The sequence below is a fragment of the Spermophilus citellus genome (genome assembly GCF_964194105.1).
Source record: "Spermophilus citellus genome assembly, chromosome: 18".
Lineage (NCBI taxonomy): Eukaryota > Metazoa > Chordata > Mammalia > Rodentia > Sciuridae > Spermophilus > Spermophilus citellus.
The window spans coordinates 57,589,127-57,609,659 of record NC_138200.1 but is presented as its reverse complement, the minus strand read 5'-3'; the positions used below and the strand labels follow the sequence as shown (position 1 = coordinate 57,609,659).

At 49.0% G+C, this 20,533-nt stretch overlaps 2 protein-coding genes and 1 long non-coding RNA gene across 4 annotated transcripts in view; 1 reads left to right on the top strand and 2 right to left on the bottom strand.

Moving 5' to 3' along the window:
- ST3GAL2 (ST3 beta-galactoside alpha-2,3-sialyltransferase 2) overlaps positions 1-17,064 on the bottom strand; it is a 51,606-nt gene extending 34,542 nt beyond the window's left edge. For both annotated transcript variants that reach the window (XM_081275041.1, XM_081275040.1), the window contains exon 1: positions 16,784-17,064. The gene's annotated coding sequence lies outside the window, so the exon portion shown is untranslated. The remainder of the gene's footprint in view (positions 1-16,783) is intronic.
- Positions 8,078-9,252, top strand: LOC308638058. Its single transcript, XR_014019735.1, has 3 exons — positions 8,078-8,509; positions 8,741-8,823; positions 9,134-9,252. It is a non-coding gene; the product is annotated as an uncharacterized lncRNA (long non-coding RNA).
- A 2,030-nt stretch (positions 17,065-19,094) lies between the features above and the next one.
- On the bottom strand, positions 19,095-19,370 carry LOC308638317 (reactive oxygen species modulator 1-like; the record flags this gene model as incomplete). Its single annotated transcript, XM_081275657.1, has 1 exon — positions 19,095-19,370. The coding sequence occupies one exon, from the start codon at positions 19,368-19,370 to the stop codon at positions 19,137-19,139; it is 234 nt and encodes a 77-aa protein (XP_081131783.1). The 3' UTR covers positions 19,095-19,136.
- Between the last annotated feature and the right edge of the window lie 1,163 nt (positions 19,371-20,533).

Here is a 20,533-nt window from a genome sequence, read left to right as displayed (position 1 = left end):
GATAACGGCCTCTGGCTATTACTTTTCAATTCCCTTGGCCAGGCCATGCTGCCCTGGGGAATGCTGGCCAGGTGGAATGTACTGCCTCTAAGACCAGGCAATATCATGAAGTCTAGGCTGCAGGCATGGAGGTAGATTGCACAGGGCAAATTTCTCTAAAGGGCCACAATGTTGGCAAGAAGGTGAGGAGAGCCAGCTATAACTGACAAGTTAACCTCCCTTTTTAATCATTCCTGCTCCCACATTCCCCTAAGGTGGTGGTTCTCTGGATTTCTGTGACTTCATCTGAACATCTGGCATGCAGTGGGAGTACTGTGCGCACTGGCAAGCAGTAGCCTGAAAGTCTAGAGACCTGTCTGGCTCCTGGGCCCCACCCAGTGCCAGGCAGGACACAGAGCTGTTGCTGCAGTCTGGAAACTCAGCTTTGTGGCCAGGATTTTATCTATTTCCTTCATTAAGACCACATAATTTCAGTGGTGCTTTTTGTTCCAAACCCAGAACAATCTTTCCCCTAATTTACCCAATAAACTTCTATCAGCCAAAGGCCGACGTCTTATCAGTTTCTATTCTTGTGCCCCAGTGGGAAGAAGGAACCAGGTGGGCAGACTTCTATAGTTCCTGCCAAGATCAGATGTTGGAGAACCACCAGTCCTTTAGCACCTTGTGGGCTAAACCGGGCCTGAGCACTTTGTCTAGAAGAGATATATTACAGCTGGTTGCAATGGCATGCACGTATAATCTTAGCAACTCAGGAAGCTGAGGCAGGAGGATTTCAAATTCAAGGCCAGACTGGGCAACTTAGTGAGACCTTGTCTCAAAATAAAATAAAAAGGGCTGGGGATGTAGCTCAGTGGTAAAAAGCATCCTTGGGGTTCAATCTCCAATAACAAAACAGAGAGAGAGGGAGAGAGAGAGAGAGATAGGTATATTACAAGGTGTACTTAGAATCAGAGCACACTCCTAAAAGGCATACAGATGTCAACCCCCTGGGGGAGATAAAGAAAGGAGGCATTCCTCACACACAGCCAATGAACCCTGAGGGGAAAGAAAGATAGGGCAAAGGTGAGGACTCATAGTGACATGGGTCCTAAAGGGTTCCTGGACAGGGAGACAGGCCAGCATAGGAAGTCAGAGAGTATGGCAAAAGGTCATGTGAAGGTTTGCTGATCCCAGATTTGATGATGTCTAGGAAATGGCAGAGAACAGCAGGGTCCAAAAGCCCAGGAAACAAACCAGTAGCCTGTACTTTTTGAGCCAGGCTGTTTTTATTCTTCACACACTCTCTCTTTAGCTTTATTTTGCGCTCCTTTTATATTTAGCAATGTGTTTTGGAAAGGTCAGCCTGTGGCAGCTATGCTAATAGAAACCTAAAGATGTTTTCATCTATGCCTGGACCAGAAGATTAAAGGGAAGCAATGAACCAGGCATGATGGCAAAGCCTGGAATCCTTGTGACTCGGGAGGCTGAGGCAGGAGGATCATGAATTCAAAGCCAGCCTCAGCAACTTAGCAAGGCCACAAGCAACTCAGTGATACCCTGTCTCTAAATAAAAGACAAATATAGGACTGTGGCTCATTGGTTAAGTGCCCCTGATTTCAATCCTTGGTACCAAAAACAAACAAACAAACTTCATGAGAGCTTGTCCCAAAATAAAAAAAATAAATAAATAAACAAATAAAATCAAGTGATAAAGTGCCCCAGCTTCAATCCCCAGTACCATCCATCAATCAGGGTCCCCCACTCCTCCAGGAGAGGAGGTAGAGAAAGGTAGAAAAAAAGTATGGAGGAAACCAGAGCTGGATCCCTGCATTGGTCACTATATCTTTCTGAATTTCTTTCTGAGACCTTGAAAGTTCCAATTAGGAAGAGAGTAGTAATGAGCCCACGGCCAGCCTGGTATCATTTGGTAACCTCTGGCCTCAACACTGCTGGTAGGTTTGGGGAAACACCTCTGCCCTGCATCCCCACTTTTCCATCACAAAGTTCAGTCCCAGGAAACAGTGGTGGGAGATGGATGGTGACGTGGGGAGCCCAGTAGTACACACCTGCTTTCCCTTCTCTCTGCCTCTACTTGAGCAATCTTCCTCTTCAGTGAGGAGCTGATGATACGCTGTGCCCTACGCAGAAAGGGCCCTGGTTGCTAGGTGATCACTTTACCACCTCTGGAAAGTGGCAACATGAGCTGCTATGAGTAGGTGCAAAGGGGCCCTCTCCTTGCACTGCCTCTGGCCCTCCCTCTAGGAGAGGAGGAACGGCCAGGACAGCCAGGGGCCCTCCCTGCCCCTGCTGCCCGTCTTCAAGGATGACTCATCCTCCTGGGTCTGGCCTGAGTTCTAAGCCCCCTGCCAACATGATACCCAACACAACATGCATCAATGTTGGAAGGGGTACACAGATCTTGGTCTATTACAATGGCCCCCCGGGGAGCGGGCTTAGTTTTCTGGCTTGTTATCTACCTCAGAGTTACACAGGGATTTCCAGAGATTCCCAACATGACGGTGCTTTCAGAGACTATGCAGGGGTGACCTGGGGGCCGTAAGGAGTGGGCCTGCTTTCAAATCCTTTGCATTCCTTTGTGAGGCTGGGGTGTCCCCACCCCATCATGTACCCAGAAGCTGACAGTTTTCAATGATGATGATGAAATAAGCCTGAGGACCTTGATTCCAGAACTGGCTCTGCTAGTCAACAGTTACGAGGCTTTGAGCAAATCATACCTCTCTGGGCCTCAGGTCCCCTATCTGTAAAATAAACATGATAATGTCTGCCCTGCTGACCTCATGTAGTCCCTGCAAAGATGAAATATGCTATGACTGTAGGCTGGGAAGTGCTTGCTGGCTATCATCAAGTTTGTCTCACAGAGAGGAAGGAGCCAGGGATGACAGGAGATGCTACAGCTAAGCTGAAGGAGGATAGGGGGCTCTGAGCCAGGCTGGGAGACGACTTAGAAGCTAGCTCAGGCAGAAACAGGCAGATGAGGGGCCTCTGGATGCCAAGCAGGAGGGGCAGGCAGATCACACCTGTCAGTCCAGGCTGGTAGACAGTTCAGGAGGGAAGAACTGACTGTCAGCAAATATCTAAAGGAGGAAAGGGGATGAGCAGAATAAAAGGGGGTTTTATTCCCAAACTCAGAAGAGCCACCTCATGCCTGAGAATTTAGGAGTGCATGAGAATTGCCCAGAGCTCCCTGGACCTCCAGCAGCACTATATTGGTATAAAACTTCACTCTCTTCAACAGCCCCCAACCCCTCATATGCATCCTTCCCTTTCTGAACCAGAGGCCCCAGTGAAGTGAGCCACACAAGGCAAGACGCCTCTGCATGATTGAATCTGAGGTCTCCTCCTGCTAATCTGAGGCTCAAAGCCCAGAGCACACTGCGAAGATCTTACTACCACACCCATTCCTTGGTTTGGCCACCCTGGGTGAAATATCTATAGCCTCCCAAATTAGAGGCTATGGGGAACAGAGGTCTAAGAGAGCTGGTTTTGTCTGTCTGGAACTGAAACCAGAACCACTGTCCTGTGCGTTCACTTCTGAAGAAGTCAGAGAAGCACAGAGCTTCCCAAGCAGGAAATTCCCAGTATAATCCAGAAAGCTCAGCAGCCCTAGAGATAGCCCCAAAGGAAGGAAAAACCACAGGAGCAGAGTTAGCACCCTGAAAGCCACAGACTTAGGCCAAGTCATTGTTTACAGGGACCTCACCGAAGCCACTGCAAGGGGCTCCCATCTCAGACAGATCCCTTCATAACACCAGCTACATACAGATAGCCCCGGGCCACAGGAAGAAGGAGCCATTTGCTACAACCTGCCTATGTCCACTCTTTATCCTGCAGTCCAGAGAATAAATCACTCCTGTTCTGGGCAGCCAGACCCCTGGCAGGTGAGGCAGACCATCTAGGTACTTGTCTCAATTCTTGTGCCTTCTAGTTTGGGGATCTCAGGCACACTCCTCAACCTCCACTTCGAGACATGTAAACGGAATGACTCAATGATTCTAAGTTCATCCTACATTCTAGCATTTAGTTTTTAACAGGTGAAATTAATAAACTACAGTAAACCCTTATTAGTTTGTTCACAATGGTGCTTCTGACATGTAAGGCAGGTCATGGAGCCTCCGCAAGGTCTCCATGGGCCTAAATACTTACCCCTACTTCAACATATCATGTCTTCAAAGCAAACAACAAGCTTATTTTCCTTTAGGGAACTGTCTCTCCCCAGACTGCCATCTCTGTACTAGGTACCCTTGGCCTGGCCAAGGCTCCAGTTCAGGATTCCCTACAAGAATCCCAGGAGAGGGCTGGGAGGATGGAGGGCAGGGGCCTCCTACCAGGTGAAAACTGGGGGTGGTAGCATTTTCCCTGCAGCCAGCCAGCCACACCCACAGACACATGAGGCCATAGATCCCCCTTTATCAAAGGGCACTTTGAGTTGGATTTTTGACCTTTATAATTGAAGAAGTTCAACTGACAGAATCTTGCACACACATACTACCATTTTCCATTCCACTTAAAAGAATTTTTAAAAGTCCCTGATTGAATCACTTTGCCATCTGACACAAAAGGGCTGACCTAGACTTGTACTTGAAACTCCCATCCTTGATAGGTCAACCCAGCTCAGAGGGCCACAAGAGCAGAAGGGGCCTGGGAAACAATACTCTGGAATTCCCAGCAGTAGCTCATTCTGGGCAAGACTAAAATCCTTCATTGGCCAGGGACACTACCCCTATGTACAATCAATAAAGGAGCCTTTGATATGCATGGATTTCCAGGGTGGCCTATGGTCAGCACTGCCCACTGCCAGAGTCCCCCAACCACAGGAAAGACTCATTCGTACCTTTTGTTGCCTAGCCATGCCCTAAACCAGCTGAAAACAGAACACAATCCTGGACATGGAGGGCTGTCTCTCCAACACTGCTGCTCAACCTCTAAGTATCATCTCTGACTTTTCAAATGATGCCAGTCACACTCCCTGATGAGGTTTCTTTTTGTTTTGTTTTTTTGGTACCAGCGATTGAATGATTAAATTCAGGAGCACTTAGCCACATCTTCAGCTTGTCTTATTTTGAGACAGGGTCTTGCTAAATTGCTCAGGACCTTGCCAAGTTACTGAGGCAGGCTTTGAACTTGTGATCCTCCTGCCTCAGTCTCTTGAGCCACTGGGATTACAGGCATGCTCCTTGCCTGGATGATGTATCTTAGAATCCCCAAACTTGAAAAAACTGCCCCAACCAAACTCACACATATTAAGAATTTCAAACCCAGTCCTACTTCTATATTCCCAATTTCTGGGAAAGGAACCACACCATCCATTTAGCCCTGAAACATAATAGTCATCTGGGACCCTCCCTTTCCGTGACTTCCCACAGCCAATCTATTACAAAACCCTGGTTGTTTTTTTTTTTAACCATCTGAATCTCTAATCTTCCAATTTCTCTCCACAACTACAACCACCCATTCTATCCAAGAAATTGTCATCCTTCATCTGCAGTAGCCCCCCAGCTATTAAACCCCAGAATCTACAAAAGAGATGCCCACCATGTTTCTCTCCACAGGGAAGCCCAAGTAATCTTCACCAATGCAAATCCCATCAGATTCCCACCTCCAACTCCTTCCAGCAAAGCAGACAGCCCCCCCAATGCTCTGGGGCAAAGGTGAGACTCCCTAAATACCCACAGAGCCCAGGTCTGCCTGGCTGAATAGTAGGGACAACTTGAGACCAAAATGACTCAGAGAGGTCTGAGAATCCCTGCTTAGCCCAGAGCCTTGACCCCTCTGCTTGGACGGCTTCAAATTCCTGGGTCAGGCTCTGAATGGACTCAGTCTCACCAGGATTGTCTCCCTCCCCCAGTGCAGATCTCCTCTGACCCCAGAGGGAAAAGGGAGTGGTACCAGGCAGGGGAAACCCAGCTGGGCTGAGGCCAGGGGCTGCATATTTCAAGAACAGCAGATCAAACAAGAGCCTCACAATAGGCTGGCAGGAGCTGTGAGACCTCCCAGAGCAGGCAGCTGTCTAAGTAGAAAACCCAAGTCTATCTCTTCCCTCTTATCACACTGACCCCTGGCCACCTGGCAGTCTGTGGAGAACAAACCATCATTAACAACCTCCCACCAGCCCACACACACACACACCTCTCCAGACACAATTCTATATGACCGGCCCTGCCTGGTATCTCTGCCAGAAAGCCTGCCCTTCTTCCCTGCCAGGGTGTGGCCTGGGGCTTATCTCTGGTCAGACCCCCCTGTCCTGGGCAATGATCCAAGAAATCTTATGCTCTGCTCAAACTTATCTCCTCAGGGTCCCCAAATACCCATGCCTTTTCTGCACAGTGGTATGTGTGGCCCTTTCCTTACCACCTTCCCTGTCTACTGTGAGACCCTACCCTCTCCTCCCAGGTAGGTCCTCAACTCCTAGCAAATGTACCACCTGGTATGATCAGCCTGAGATGCCACCTCCCACCCTGTCCTTGGGAAAACCTGGCTAGAGCAGAGCTTAGTGTGTAAGGAGGAGGGGAATTTGGGATAGAAAAAACAGGAACCCTATTAGCCATCTCCCCAGGGCCTAATTGTGGCCAGTGTAAGAAGGGAAGAATGATAAGAAACCAGACAGGTTTTTCTGCCTGAACCTAGGACAGAGCCGGAGCAAGGACTGGGAGGGGGATGAGGAAATCCTAACAAAGGGAATGGCTACTAGTTGCAGGAGTCTAGGTTCTTCAGAAGTGCCAGGGCCAGCTGGCTGCTGCTTAATGCATCCAAGCGGCTAAGAAGAAAGGTTAAGCCAATTTCCAGATGTCGAACACCACAGAGGCATCCTGGGCCCCCAGCTCTACCTCTGCACTCAGGATGTGGCACTCCTCTGTCAGGTAGACCAGATAATTTGAGAGCAAATTCCTAAGCCATTCTGTAAAATTCTTTTTTTTTTTTTTTGCAGTACTGGGGATTGAATCCTGTCCTCACATATGCTAGACAAGTGCACTACCACTGAGCTACATCCCCAGCCCTCTTTTAAAATTTTATTTTGAGGGACTGGGGTTGTGGCTCAGTGGTAGAACGCTCACCTAGCACATCCAAGACCCTGGGTTTGATCCTCAGCACCACATAAAAATAAATAAGTAAAAGGTATCGTTTCCAACCACAACTAAAAACTAATTAATTAATTAATTAAAAAAATAAATAGGGGCTGGGGATGTGGCTCAAGTGGTAGCACGCTCGCCTAGCATGCATGAGGCACTGGGTTTGATTCTCAGCACCACATAAAAATTTTAAAAAATGAAGATATTGTGTCCACCTAAAACTGAAAAATAAATATTTAAAAATAAATAAATAAAATTTTATTTTGAGTGGGGCACTGTGGTACAAACCCATAATCCCATGGCTCACACCTGTGATTCTAGTGACTTGGGAGTCTGAGGCAGGAGGATTACAAGTTTGATGCCAGTCTCATCAATTTAATGAGGCCCTAAGCAACTTAGGGAGACCCTGCCTCAAAATGAAAAATTAAAAAGGGCTGGGGTCATAGCTCATCGGTAGAGCACCCCTGGGTTAAATCTCCAGGACCAAAAAAAGTTTTTTAAAATTATTCTGAGACAGGGTCTTCCTAAATTGCCCAGGCTAGCCTTGAATTTGTGCCTCAGCCTCTCAAGTTGCTGAGATTACAGGAGTGTGCCACTGAGCCTGGTTTTTCTTGCTGGAAGTTGAACCCAGGGCCTCATAAGGCTATCACTGATTTACATCCCCAGTCCGCTTAATTTTTTTTTTTTAAATGAAGACTCTTGAAACCCAGAGAGGGCAGTGACTTGTCTTGGGTCGCAGAGCACTGAATCCCCTGTGGGTAGCTAAGGCTCTCCATAGTTTACATGTACCTGACCAGACTAAGCCACGAACCATGAAAACTGAGCCCCCTTGAACCACCCAGGCAAACAGGCTGTTGCCCCTTTGGAAGAATCTAACAGCCCTGCCCTGAGGCTCCCAGGGCTGCTTTGGGGGCTGTCCACCAAGGGCCTGCTGGCTCCTCTCCCCATTCTATATAAGGTGAATGGCAGGGTCAGCCTGCAGATCTGGGATGGTCAGGAATTACTAGGACTGACAATGTGCATAGAAAATGCCCTCCAAAGACCCTTGTCCAGGTTGGAAGGGCGTGAAGAACACAGACAGCTGTTACCGTCTGTGCAAAGCACAGGAAATGCCTCTTGAGAGATTAAAACTCCCTTTCATCTTAGAGTTTTGCCACTGTTGCTTTAAGGTCAAGTATGGATTGCTTTTCAGCCACTAAGGAAATTCCTTCCTCAAACAGGTGCCATTTTGGTCTTAGGCTGAACCCTTCGACACTATTTATCTGCTTGACATTTCACAGCATCTTCCTAATGAAGTGCCCTCTCCACTGGAAAAGTCCAAACAGGGTCCCCGTTCCTCTCCTCACCCTCTTTAGGTTTCATGTCTCCAGCACCATCTCCCCTACCATGGCACCTGGGAACTTCTCCTGAGCTACGCTGGAGGCCCCAGGAATCAGCCAAAGGTTAAATAAGCATGAATCCAAGGAAATACCAAACCTTCTGGGACAGGAAGGAACAGAGAAGGCCAACCACCAGAAACTCTCTTGTGGGTGGCAACCCAACCCGGGCTGGACCTCACACAGCTCCCTAGAGGACCTAATAGGGCTGGAAGGAGGGCCCGAGGCTCTTAGGAGCTCCCTCTTGTCTTTCCACCCGCCTCACAGTCTTTGGTTGCTGTCTGTTTTCCTGTGCAGCCTAAGAATTCAAACACTGACCCGCAGAAGCGTTCATTTCCTCCTGACACTGGTTCCAAGTCACCTTCTCCATCAAATAACAGGTACTTTACTTTGTCTTTAACTGGACTTGGATGGGAATGGGGGCCACTTACAGGACAGGAGAGACTCAACATTCTACTAATGTCCCTTTCAAACTCAAAGGAACCTGGCAAAGACAGCAAGAGGGATTGGAGTGGGAAAGGCATGGGGGGTGGCGACAGGGGCGAGAAGATGGTCACCTCACTGCTGCAATTCCCTTCCCTATGCCTCTCCCCACACTCTTCCTCTCACCTTCCCCTCTCCACAACCCCGTTCCCCTCCAAATTCTCTTTAACCACGAAAACAAATAACTGGTTGATTTTTCCTCACCAGAGCAGTTCCCTCTAGACCAATTAGCTACCTGCAGTTGCTGCTGGCTTCTTCCTCTGAAGGCTGCTGACCTGCCAGGCTGGGGATGCTGCCTACCACGGCATCAGCAGTGACTCCTGAAGGATTCAGGAGAGAAGAGACAGAGCAGTGTAAGGGCTGCCTCCTGGGGTCCCAGGGCCGGTCCATACCTCCAGGGCCCTGGAGCCCTGCAAGGCTAAAGAGGAGAGGTGACTTCATTTGAGGATGGCCTCATTCTTGAGCCCTAACTCACACAGCGGTGAGGCTGCCTTCTGTGTCCCTCCTGCACATCCATACCCTATCTTAAATAGGAAGGTAGAAAAGAAAAAAAGATGCTAAGGACACAGCTCCTAACCAAGGCAGAGTTGAGGAACAGAGGCAGCTATTTCCTGGGTAGCTAACAATGCCTTGAAGGCAAGAGACCCAAGTCCATTGGTGAAGAGGGTCTTATCTGCCTGCCCTAAGAGGCTGGGCTGAGGCCCCTCTTAAATTTTTCAACATCAGATGCCAGAACTATGTGTGTCGTGTTGTAATAATATTAGTATTAGACAAATAAAAAGTTAGCATCCATATTAAAACATACAGAAATGATATTTTTTTCTCTAGATTTCCCTCATCTCTTGTCTTTCTTGGTAGTGCACCTTGCATTAGTAGATGGGATGATATCACAGAGATTAGAATTGTGGGAAACAGCCCTTCTCGCTCCAGGAAGATGACCTTCTGCTCTGGGAACCACAGGGATAACATGTCCTTCCACGTCACTCCTCCTGAGTGGACCCTGTTCCCTCCTTCCTGACCAGTCCTGTAGGAGGAAACTCCCCCAGGGCTCAGCTAGGGAAGGCTAATGTGGCGGAAAGCCCAGTCTGTGTCCTAGGCGAGATCTGCAGTGGCAACGGCTGGTCGGGGACACAGGCAGCTGTCCCTGGTGAGTTCAGCATAACTGGAGGAAAAAAAGCCTGTTTTCCCCAGATGCAGGGAAAGTTCAGATTCTCTCCTTGTGAAATGTCACTTGGAGATGTCTGTCCTGATAGTTAGCAAACACTTGTTGTTAACAAGCTTCTAAATATAAAGAGAGCAAAACAGTAGTCCCCAGAGAGTTGGGCCAGGCCCTTTCCTTGGTAAAGGGTCAGGTACAAGGGAACATGGGGGCGGGGGAGCTGAGAGGCTTGACAGGGAAGGCAGAAGCTCATCCTGGGCTGAGGTGTGGAGGGAAGAGACATGACAGGGCTGAGCTGGCCACAAGGCCCCAGCTGCTTTCAGGATGTAGAGGGCCTCTAGGGTCTGTGGCCCCACCTCCTCAGAGTGAGTCCCCAAACCTCAGGAAGCTCCAGGTCAGAAATAATGAGCTCTAGGATTCTGGGTATGCAGTTAGCATCCGCATGAAATCACAGGCACATACTGCAAACCCTTCCTCCTCCTGACTGCCCATTTCAGCTAAAGAAGTCAACCTTCATCACCTAGGCACTGAACCGTCAAATTCCAGCCAATCAAGTGTCTGTTCCAGGAGATGATACCGAGTTTCACAGCCTCTCTTGAACCAGTCCCCTCTCTTCCATTTCTACGGCCAAGTTCCAGCCTTCATTACATTTCACCTGCACCCTATCTGAGCTTTCTGTATCCTCCCTCCCTTCTCCCTGATAACCCAGCCGTCCCTTGCTGCACATCAATCTGCCCTGGGCCTGCTCAGAAACTTGTCACATTAAGTAACCCCTCCACCACCTGCCAACTCAAGTTCTTGTCTAGCATCCTTCTGGACTGATCTCTTGCTGTGTCTACAATGTCCATTTTCTCTTCTTCTAGGGACATTTTTTGAGGGGAGGGGTGGGTACTGGGGATGGAACCCAGAGTCTCATGCATGCTAGGCAAACACTCTACCCCTGAGCCACATCCCCAGCCCTGGGACTTCCCTTTTTGAAGACAGTGGGGAAGGATTGCCTATCATGCCCCGAGTCCTTCTTTCACTAAGGGAGGGCACAAGGCCTGCGCTGGGCCAACCAAACATTTCCTCTCTGGAATGTGAAACTCAAGCTGTGGTGATAAAATTACTGGGCACAGCTGGTACAGATTTATCCTGGTAAAAACAATACAACAGATTTTTTTTTTTTTTCCTGGCAGCAGTGGTACCCTCACAAAACTAGTCATTGCTTCCTGCCACACCCACTCTGAGACCCTGAAGGGGATGAGGGTTGATTAGTCATCCTACTAATTCTGGTAGTTCTCACAGCCTTCCAGGGAAGCCCTTTCCTGCTAAAGTCTGAGCCCTAACACTTTTCCTGTGCTGTGCTGGGGCTCAGAAATACCCCAAAGGCCTCAGAAGAAAAGTTTCTCTCTGATCTCTCCTGTTTCCCTGTCTACCCCCAAGGCAAGCCATAAAAATCAGAATTTCTCATCCCCAAAGCAGGTCATAGAAACTAGATCCCCTTTTCTCCAAAGCAAGTCATAAAGCCTAAAAATATTATTTTAACCTTCCCCTGCCTGCTTTTCTGAAACTGAGTTGGCCATAAAGAAATTCTCTGACCTATCTTGTCTGATAGTAGATCATAATACCTCCATTTCCAAAGGGGTCTTGCCCCATGCCCAGGAGGAAGGAACCCTACACAGAGAGGCCAAGAAGCATCTGAATGGACAAGTCCTGCTAGGTTTTTACACTCAGTATATTAGCATTAGTCACATCCTTTTGTTTAATCATATTTCTTCTTCTTCTTTTTTCCAGCTTTGGGGATCAAACCCAGGGCCTCATACCTGCCAGGCAAGTTCTTTAACCATTGAGTTACATCCCCAGCCCTTTTTAAATTGTTTTAATATTATTTTTTAGCTGTAGTTGGACACAATACCTTTATTTTACTTATTTATTTTTATGTGGTGCTGAGGATTGAACCCAGGGCCTGGTCCATGCTAGGCAAGCGCTCTACTGCTGAGCCACAACCCCAGCCCCCCAGCCCTTTTTTAAATCTTTTTTTGTACCGGGGATTGAACCCAGGGGCGCTTAAGCAGAGGCTGGCTTTAAACTCAAGATCCTCCTGCCTCAGCCTCCTGAGCTGCTAAAATTATAAGCATGTCCCACCACGCCCAGCTTTTCAGTGCTCTTGCGCGCGCGCTCTCTCTCTCTCTCTCTCTCTCTCTCTGTCTCTCTCTCTCTCTCTCTCTCTCTCTCTCTATATATATATATATATATATATTAGAGACAGGGTCTTGCTGAGTTGCTTAAGTCCTCACTAAATTGCTGAGGCTGGTTTTGAACTCTTTTCTCCCGGCTTAACTCCTGAGCCTATAGGAGGAAACTACAACCTCTGGGATTACAGGCATGCACCACTGCATCTGACTCCTTTTTAAAATCTTGAGACAGGGTCTTACTAGTTGTCCAGACTGACCTCAAACTTGTGTGATTCTCCTGCCTCAGCCTCCTGAGTTGCTGGAATTACAGGCGTGCACCACCACATTCAACTTGTGCAAACATACTTCTATATGCCTGTCCAAGCTTCATTCAACCTAAGCATAAGAATAGATAGATAGTTCCCAGGGTCTTTGGGTCTTCAATCTGCAGGCTCCCATGTCATATAAAATTATGGTCAAATAAATTATGTTTTTATCTTGTTAACTTTTTAGCATAGTTTATGAACTTTTTGGCAAAGGGTGCCAAGAGCCTTTTTAATGGGCAGGAAGGAGATCATCCCCTTTCTTGCCCTTACATCTGCAAATAACAAAGAAAACCTTCCCTATGCTCTAGTAGGAAGGGACAACTCTCTAAATGTGCCCTGTGATGACCTCTCTGCACCTGGTAGCCTACATACCTCTCCAGCCCATAGGCGCTGCAGGAACTCTACACATCAAGGACTGTCCCCAGTGCTTCTTCTGAGCCCTCTATATGAATCACTTCTATCTCTCACAAGCCACTGGCTCTACCATCTGCCTTCCACTGTAGACATACTTGTATTCTTGTCTTATCCTCCTCCCACCGTGACTTGATCGTTGTTGTCTCTCTCATCATGCCCAACACAGTTCCAGGTCCCCAAAAATGCATCAGACTTTTTGGGACAGACAACCTCAAAGGACAATTACAGGTTTGCTGACCACGATAGCTAAGTGACTAAAAGTATGGGATGTGCTGTCAGAAAGTCGTAAGTTTGAATCCCAGATCCTGCTCCTAGCTGTCTATATTTGAATAAGTCTCACAACGATGTGTAAATCTCAGTCCTTCACCTATGGAACAGTGACAATGATGCCAGTTGCACACAATGTTAACTGGGAGGATTCACTAACACATGAGCACATCTAGCACAATGCCTAGCTAGCGGAAGTGCTCAATGAACAGCAGCCCATTGTTGGAGCTATTAGTAGAAACTGGTCTAGCAAATATTCAGACAGAGGGTCAGAACCAGGAGTCTTGACTGCTGTGTGATCCACAGTATATTTCTCTGTTCCTCTGTAATCCTATCTAGATCTATAGCTGCCTTCTATCTATGTCTACCTCTCACTGTCCTGTGAACAGCAGATATAAAATGTTTTACAAATCACCATGTGATTCTTCCTGCTTGTGTAAATTTCAGATTTCACCGGGCATGGTGGCACATGTCTGTAATCCCAGCGATTTGGGAGGCTGAGAAAGGAAGACCACAAGTTCAAGACCAGCCTTAGCAATTTAGTATGGCCTAAGCAACTTAGCGAGACTCTGTCTCGAAATAAAAAAGATAGAGAACTGTGGATGTGGCTCAGTGGTTAAGTGCTCCTGGGTTCAATCCCCAATATGAAAAAATAAATTAAATAAATAAATTTCAGATTCCCAGCATTCTGACCAGTGTGCAGCTGTGGCAGTACCTCACCTGGCAGGTACATGGATGCACTTGTTCTGGGAGATGGGCATAAAGCACATGAGGGCCTGGCTCAGCTTCTGTGTCACTTCACTGTGACCATAAAGCCACCCTTTTACAATGCCCCAAGTCCTAAATGTCCTGGTTGGTCATGGGACTTGCTTTCAAATGACAATAGGGCTATGGTTAGAGTAGGACTGGCAGTTCAGGCACCACAAGTCACCCCTCTCATTAACCTAGCCAACCCTAGGTCATTAGAATGAAAGAATGCAGCTGCCAAAACAAGGCGAGGTGGGGAAGAGGAAGGAAGTCTCTTTTAAGGCTGAGGTTGTGGCTCAGCTGGAGAGCGCTCGCCTAGCCTAGCAAGTGTGAGGCCCTGTGAGGCCCTGGGTTCAATCCTCAGCACTACATAAAAACAAATAAACAAAATGAAGGTATTGTGTACAACTAAAAAATAAAATTTACATAAAAAAGACTTTACACTTGCCTAGATTAATTTGCCACACAACTTTAAGGCCCCCAAACATTTGTTTTCAAAATATTAGCCCCCCCAAAACTGGGTAGAGATGCAAATTTTAGACCCACACAAACGAACTGGGTCAGAAAATTCTGGAAGTGTAGTCCAGATTCCTGAGACCCTCTACTTTGACTCAAACATTTACTGAGCACCTATTATGTGCCAAGGACTGACTAGGTAAGGGTATTTCAGGAATGAGGACACATTTGAAGAACATCTGTCTACTGGGGACCAAAAATCAAGTACGCAGATATCATCAAAACAAAGCAAAATGTGGAATAGAACAATGCAAAGAAATTTGTTTCCTTCCCCTCACTCCAGACCTTAATACCCCAGGTTTTCTCATGCCATGAAGAGAAACCAGTTCCAGGACTGCCTGACCTCCTGACTCTGCCAATCCTGCTGTTTCAATGTCCCTAATCCCAGCCAGCCTTCTCAAGAACAGGGGTCTTCAACCTGAGGCTCGGCTTGAGGAAAATGCTCCTATGAGGCCACACCTAGTGGTTCTTAGGGACTTCAAAATTGGCTGTACCTGAGGCTTGGGCTCAGAACTTGCCTAGGGGCCTAAAGCATGCCACAGCACATTACAGCACTTTACAGCAAAATACTCCCAGGCAGGGTCACTCCCACAGGCCCGGGGCAAGTCTGTTGGTGTGTACAGATGCAGACATAAACACTGCACAGACAGTTGGCCCCCTGGCCTCTCTTCCTCCATTCTCAAGTTACAAGGTTAAAAGCATCCTATTCACAGCCAAGTGGGGAAGCATAGGAGGAGGGGGTGCTGAAGCAGGGAACCATCTGGTTCAGATCAAGACTGCTCACTCAGGACCCCTCCAAACACCCAGAGCATCCCCACCTTTCCTGATGGCTCACAGGTTTCCCACCCTCCTTTCCCTTCTTCCTGCTGGGAAACTGGGGATTGGAGTAGAAAGGGAAGACCCAGAGGAAAATTTGCCAGAAAAAAAAAACAAAAAACTGAATTGTACAAACAAGTCTGTGGCGCCTCTCTGAACCCTTGTTCCCTCTTCCCTTCAAATTCTGAACACCAGGACTAAACTTCTGATCCCCACATCCAGACACCATGCCTTCCTCCACCTAGCAGGAATCCGTTCCTGAAAGGGCAACCCCCTCCAAAGTTAGCAGCAGAAGCCAGAGAAGGCTGTGAGGTGTGGTCTCCCAGAGTCATCTTATGCCACCATCTCCGTAAAAGTAGCAGTCCCTTCCATCTCAGAGGGACTTCCAAGTCCATCAGGCATAAGAAAAGAAAGGGACGACCAACGAGATTCTAGACATCAGAAGTGTGGGTTGCTGGCTAGGAATGACTGTTCCCCAGGGCGCCCGGAACTCCCCTCCGCAGCTCTGGCTAAAAGAGCCTGCAGATCTCTTTCAGCCACCCGCACCTCTCTCCTTTCTCCCAACACCACCTTAAAACTCTGTTCTCCAGTCCTTTTGAAGGCAACTGGAAAGCAAAAAGCTAGATGGGTGCAGTTGGCAAGAGATACAAACCGAAAAGAAGCAGTAATGCCTCCCTTCAGGCAGAGAGGGCCAGAGTGGGCTATGCAAAGAAAGGGGTGGGCGGGGGCAACAGAAGTGGTAGAAGAGCTACAGGGGAGACTAAAGTGAGCTCAGCCCAGACCTGCAGCAGGGTCAGGAAGTTTGGTCCAGTCACAGGGGAATGACTGGAGAGAAGAAATTAATCTTCCATTTCAAGTCATAGAATGGTCAGAAGAGACAAAAGACGGGTTCAGGCCAGAGTCCACAGGTCTGGCAGGTGGGTCAACTTTCTGGCTTGCACCCATGCCTCAATTCCTCCAAAGTAGGAAGGAGGTCAAGCTGCCAAGTCTTATCTAAGAGAACTGGGCCACAGAGCGTAGGGCTGGGGGTCTGTGCCAGGTAGGGGAAAGGCTGATGGTGCAGACAATCTGTGGCCCAAAGGAATGAGGCAGGGACCTCCAGATGGAGCAATGGCCAGCACGTGGGGGGCTGGGGGTATAAGTGGACTGAAAGTGGAGACTGGGGCAGGCAGCTCTTCAAGGGCTGGGGCTGGGGGAAGCCGGCAAGGAGTGGAACAGGAGTGACTGGAAGGCTGGGAGCGGCTGGATGTGCAGAAGCAGAAGGCGGGGACAGGGATCGAGGCCAAGGCAAGGGGACCCCCGCCCACACGGCGCCCCGACCCGGGGGGAAGTTGCCGGGGTGGATCGGGCCGATCTGGGCCGCTGAGCCAAGCCCGTTGCCTGCAAAGAGGTGGCCTGGGGCAGCTAGGGGCCCCGTGCGCCCCGCATCCCGCCCGCCCTCATCCCGCCCGCGCACCTCAATCAGCGCTGGGCGCTGCGCGGGCCATGCTCGCCGCTCCTGCCGCCGCCTCCGCCCATGCAGAAAGCCGCTGCTGCCGCCGCCGCCGCCGCCGCCCGCGTCCGGACCCGTTACCTCCGCGGCTCTCCCGTCCGCCGATCGCGGGCCAGTCCCGCCCTTGCCCGGCCCTGCCCTCCCGGAGCGCCGCCGCCGCCGCCTCAGCCCGGCCCCTCCCCCCACCCCTGCCCAGCAGAAGGGAAGGGTGGGGGAAGGGGGCGGGTGCCCCCTCCCCATTCACATCCTCTGGGGCTCTCCCCTCCCGCCCCCTCCCTTATGCGCGCGAGCATTCTGGGATATGCAGTCCTGCGGGCGTCCAGCCGCCAGGGGCGCCCCGCATGCTGGACTACCGCTCCTAGAAGGCAGCGCGCGCCCGCCCCAGGGATTGTGGGCTTTGTAGTTCGGTCGGGGCTCAGGGGGCTACAGCGCAGGAGTCGGGGTGTCTCGGTTCCCCAAAGGCCGGGCTCCCAGCGACTAAAGCAGAGGCTGTCGAGTCTGCGGTGCTCCGGGCTCGGGTTGCATACCTGGGTGCTCAGAGGGGTGCAAACTAGCCGAGGATACTCTCAGACGCGGCTATCTTGAGCTGAGGCCGACTCTGGCTGGAGGGAACTGTGCCCACTTGCTCTGGCTAAGAGCCACGACCTGAGACGCCTGGGTTCATGCCCTGGCCCTGCGAGTGGGAGTTGAGTAGGGCCGCTGCGCCCAGGCCAGGGGAGAGAAGGCCCCTGGCAATGATGAGGACGAAATCTCCAGACTTCGTGTTCCCCACCTGCAAACAGGGTGTGGGTTCCCTAGAGCCCTCTCGCTGGGGCACCTCCTCATTTCTTTCTCATTATCTTAGATGCCCTGTGCTTCCTACTGTTTAGGGTTAAGTACACGCCTTTTCCCCTGTCTTTTCTTAGCTTTCCGCAACTTTCAAACCTAGCTCCAAACCTTTATGAAGCTCCTAATTGACCCCAGTTTCGCCCTCCAAAGCTTCTTTCCGAAGGAAAACTGCTAGATCAGTGATTTTCAATTTTTGATGTGTATGGGATCCCCCTGGAGAGCCTGTTCAAACACAGATTACTGGGCCCCACTCGCAGTTTCTGGTTTATTAGTTCTAGGGCAATTTCCAGAATATGCAGTTCTGATAAGTTTCAGGGGATGCTGATCCTGCCGGCCTGGGGAACTACTTTGAGAACCTTGCTGTTGGTGTTTGATGACTACAGTTCTGGCACTGTTTTTTAAGAGATAGTAATAACATCTGGAAAGCCAGGCCAGGGAAGGCAGGGTACTGGTCCACAGGAAGGCTCCCTGTTCCCACCCCCAGGGATACTACCACTGAGCTACATACATCCCCAGCCCTTTTTCACTTACTTTTTTTTTTTTTAATCTTAGGGTCTTGCTAAATTGCCAAGACTGGCTTCCAATTTGCAATCCTTCTGACTTAGCCTCCTACTGGCTAGGATTACAGCCGGTGAGCATGACTGGAATGTGTCTTCCATCCTATACTGGACATTGAACCCAGGGGCGCTGGACCACTGAGTTACACCCCCAGCCCTTTTTTCTTAAAGGGCTCATTCATTTTGAGACAGGGTCTCACTAAATTGCCTAGGACTTGCGATCCTCCTGCCTCAGCTTCCACAGTCACTAAGTGTGCATCTCGGTACCCTGCTGGAATATTCTTTTTAATTACAAAAAAAGGAGGACAGTGTAGTGGCACAGGCCTATAATCCCCAGCTACTTGAGAGACTGAAGCAGGAAAGATCATGAGTTCTAGGCCAGCCTGGGCAAATAGACCCTGTCTTAAAATAAAAAAGAAAGAAAGAAGATACCATGTGAGCCATCCATCTGAAATGTGTTCCAGTCTTTGATATTGCTCTTTTTTTTTTTTTTTTTTTAAGAGAGAGTGAGAGAGGAGAGAGAGAGAATTTTTGTGTCGGTGGACACAACATCTTTGTTGGTATGCGGTGCTGAGGATCGAACCCGGGCCGCACGCATGCCAGGTGAGCGCGCTACCGCTTGAGCCATATCCCCAGCCCCTTGATATTGCTCTTAAAGCTGAGAAGGTTTTTCTGTTGCACAAGGGGCAGCAGAGGTGCTCCTTTTGACTAAATTGACTAGGCTGTCCTCAAACTTTCTTTTTTTCTTTTCCTTTTCCTTTTCTTTTCTTTCTTTTTCTTTTCTTTTCTTTTTTCTTTGTTTTTTTTTTTTTGTTTTTTTTTTTTGTTTTTTTTGTTTTTTTTTTTTTTGGAGAAAAGACTTTGTTTTATTATGGTACAAGGCCCCTGGGTGGATAGGAAGATGTAGATGGAGTGGGCAACCACTGTCCTGGTTAGCATCGTATGTCCATTCCGATGGCCATGTATGTGCTAAATGTGCCGCCACTCTGCATCATAGTTTTCCCAATGCTGCCCATCAGCTCCCGACTCCGCATTCTGATCCTGAGACAGGAAAAGGTGCCAAAGAGCGCTCCAGCCGCCATGCCCACAGCACAACCCATGACAAAGCCCATCTTCACGAAGCAGCTTGGCTGGGACTGCCCGTAGGGACCCACGGCCAACGGCATCTCATTTGTGGCCTTTGTCTCTCGGCTCTACATGTCCTCAAACTTTCCATCCTCCTCCTTCAGCCTCCCAAGTTGCTGGAATTACAGGCATGCAATGGTGCTACTGGGCAAGAGTTCACCACCTATTTTATCTTGCTGTTCCTGGAGCTGCATGCTGCTGAAGGGGAAGCCTCTGGAACACCACCCCCATGCATAATCTTAGACTCTTTTTTCCGCCCCCCCAGGTAGTGCTGGGGGTGGAATCCAGGGCCTCACTCATGCTAGGCAAGCCCTCTATCACGTAACTGCATCCCCAGCCAATTCTAGATTCTTCCAGCTCTAAAACGACCAAGATCCTCTCCTCCACCATATTTTTGGGAGCTTCCACTGAACCCTCTTCTCAACTAGATCTCAGCCTTGTCCTATAAAAATGATCAGACTCTTGATATAAATTATTTTGGCTTCCTCCTCCCTTCACATTAAAAGCCTTAAACACTTACAGTTTCTAACTGCCCAAGGGCACAACCCTGGAAGGACTCTAAACCTTCAAGTGCCTGTCTGAGATAAAATTAAAGCCAGGCATGGTGGTGCACATCTGTAATCTCAGAGGATCATAAGTTCAAGGCCAGCCTCAGCAACTTAGTGAGGTCCTAAGCACCTTAACAAGACCTTGTCTCAAAATAAAATATAAATAAAAAGGGCTGGGGACGTGGCTCAGTGGTTAAGCACCCCTGGGTTCCATCACTGGTACCAAAATAAATAAATAAATTAATTAAATTAAAAAGGGCTGGGGATGTAGCTCAATGGTAAAGGGACCACTGGGTTGAAGCACTGTTGAAGAAAAAAGAAATAAATGAATCTTGTTAAGTTTGTATCCATCTCTCAAATTTCTGCTAGCAGATTATTCAGGGAGAATTGATTGACTGATGGATGAGATGGGGGTCTCATTATGTTGCCCAGGCTGGCCTGAAACTCCTAGGCTCAAAAGAGTCTCCCAGCTCACCTCCTATGTGGCTGGGACCACAGGCATGGGACAGTGTGCCTGCCATTCAGGATAAATGTAAATGCTTTTTCCTAGGCAAGACAGAGACCCTCTATCCTTCAGTCACAAGAGCTGGGGCTGGGGATGTGGCTCAAGTGGTAGCGCCCTCGCCTGGCATGTGTGCGGCCTGGGTTCGATCCTC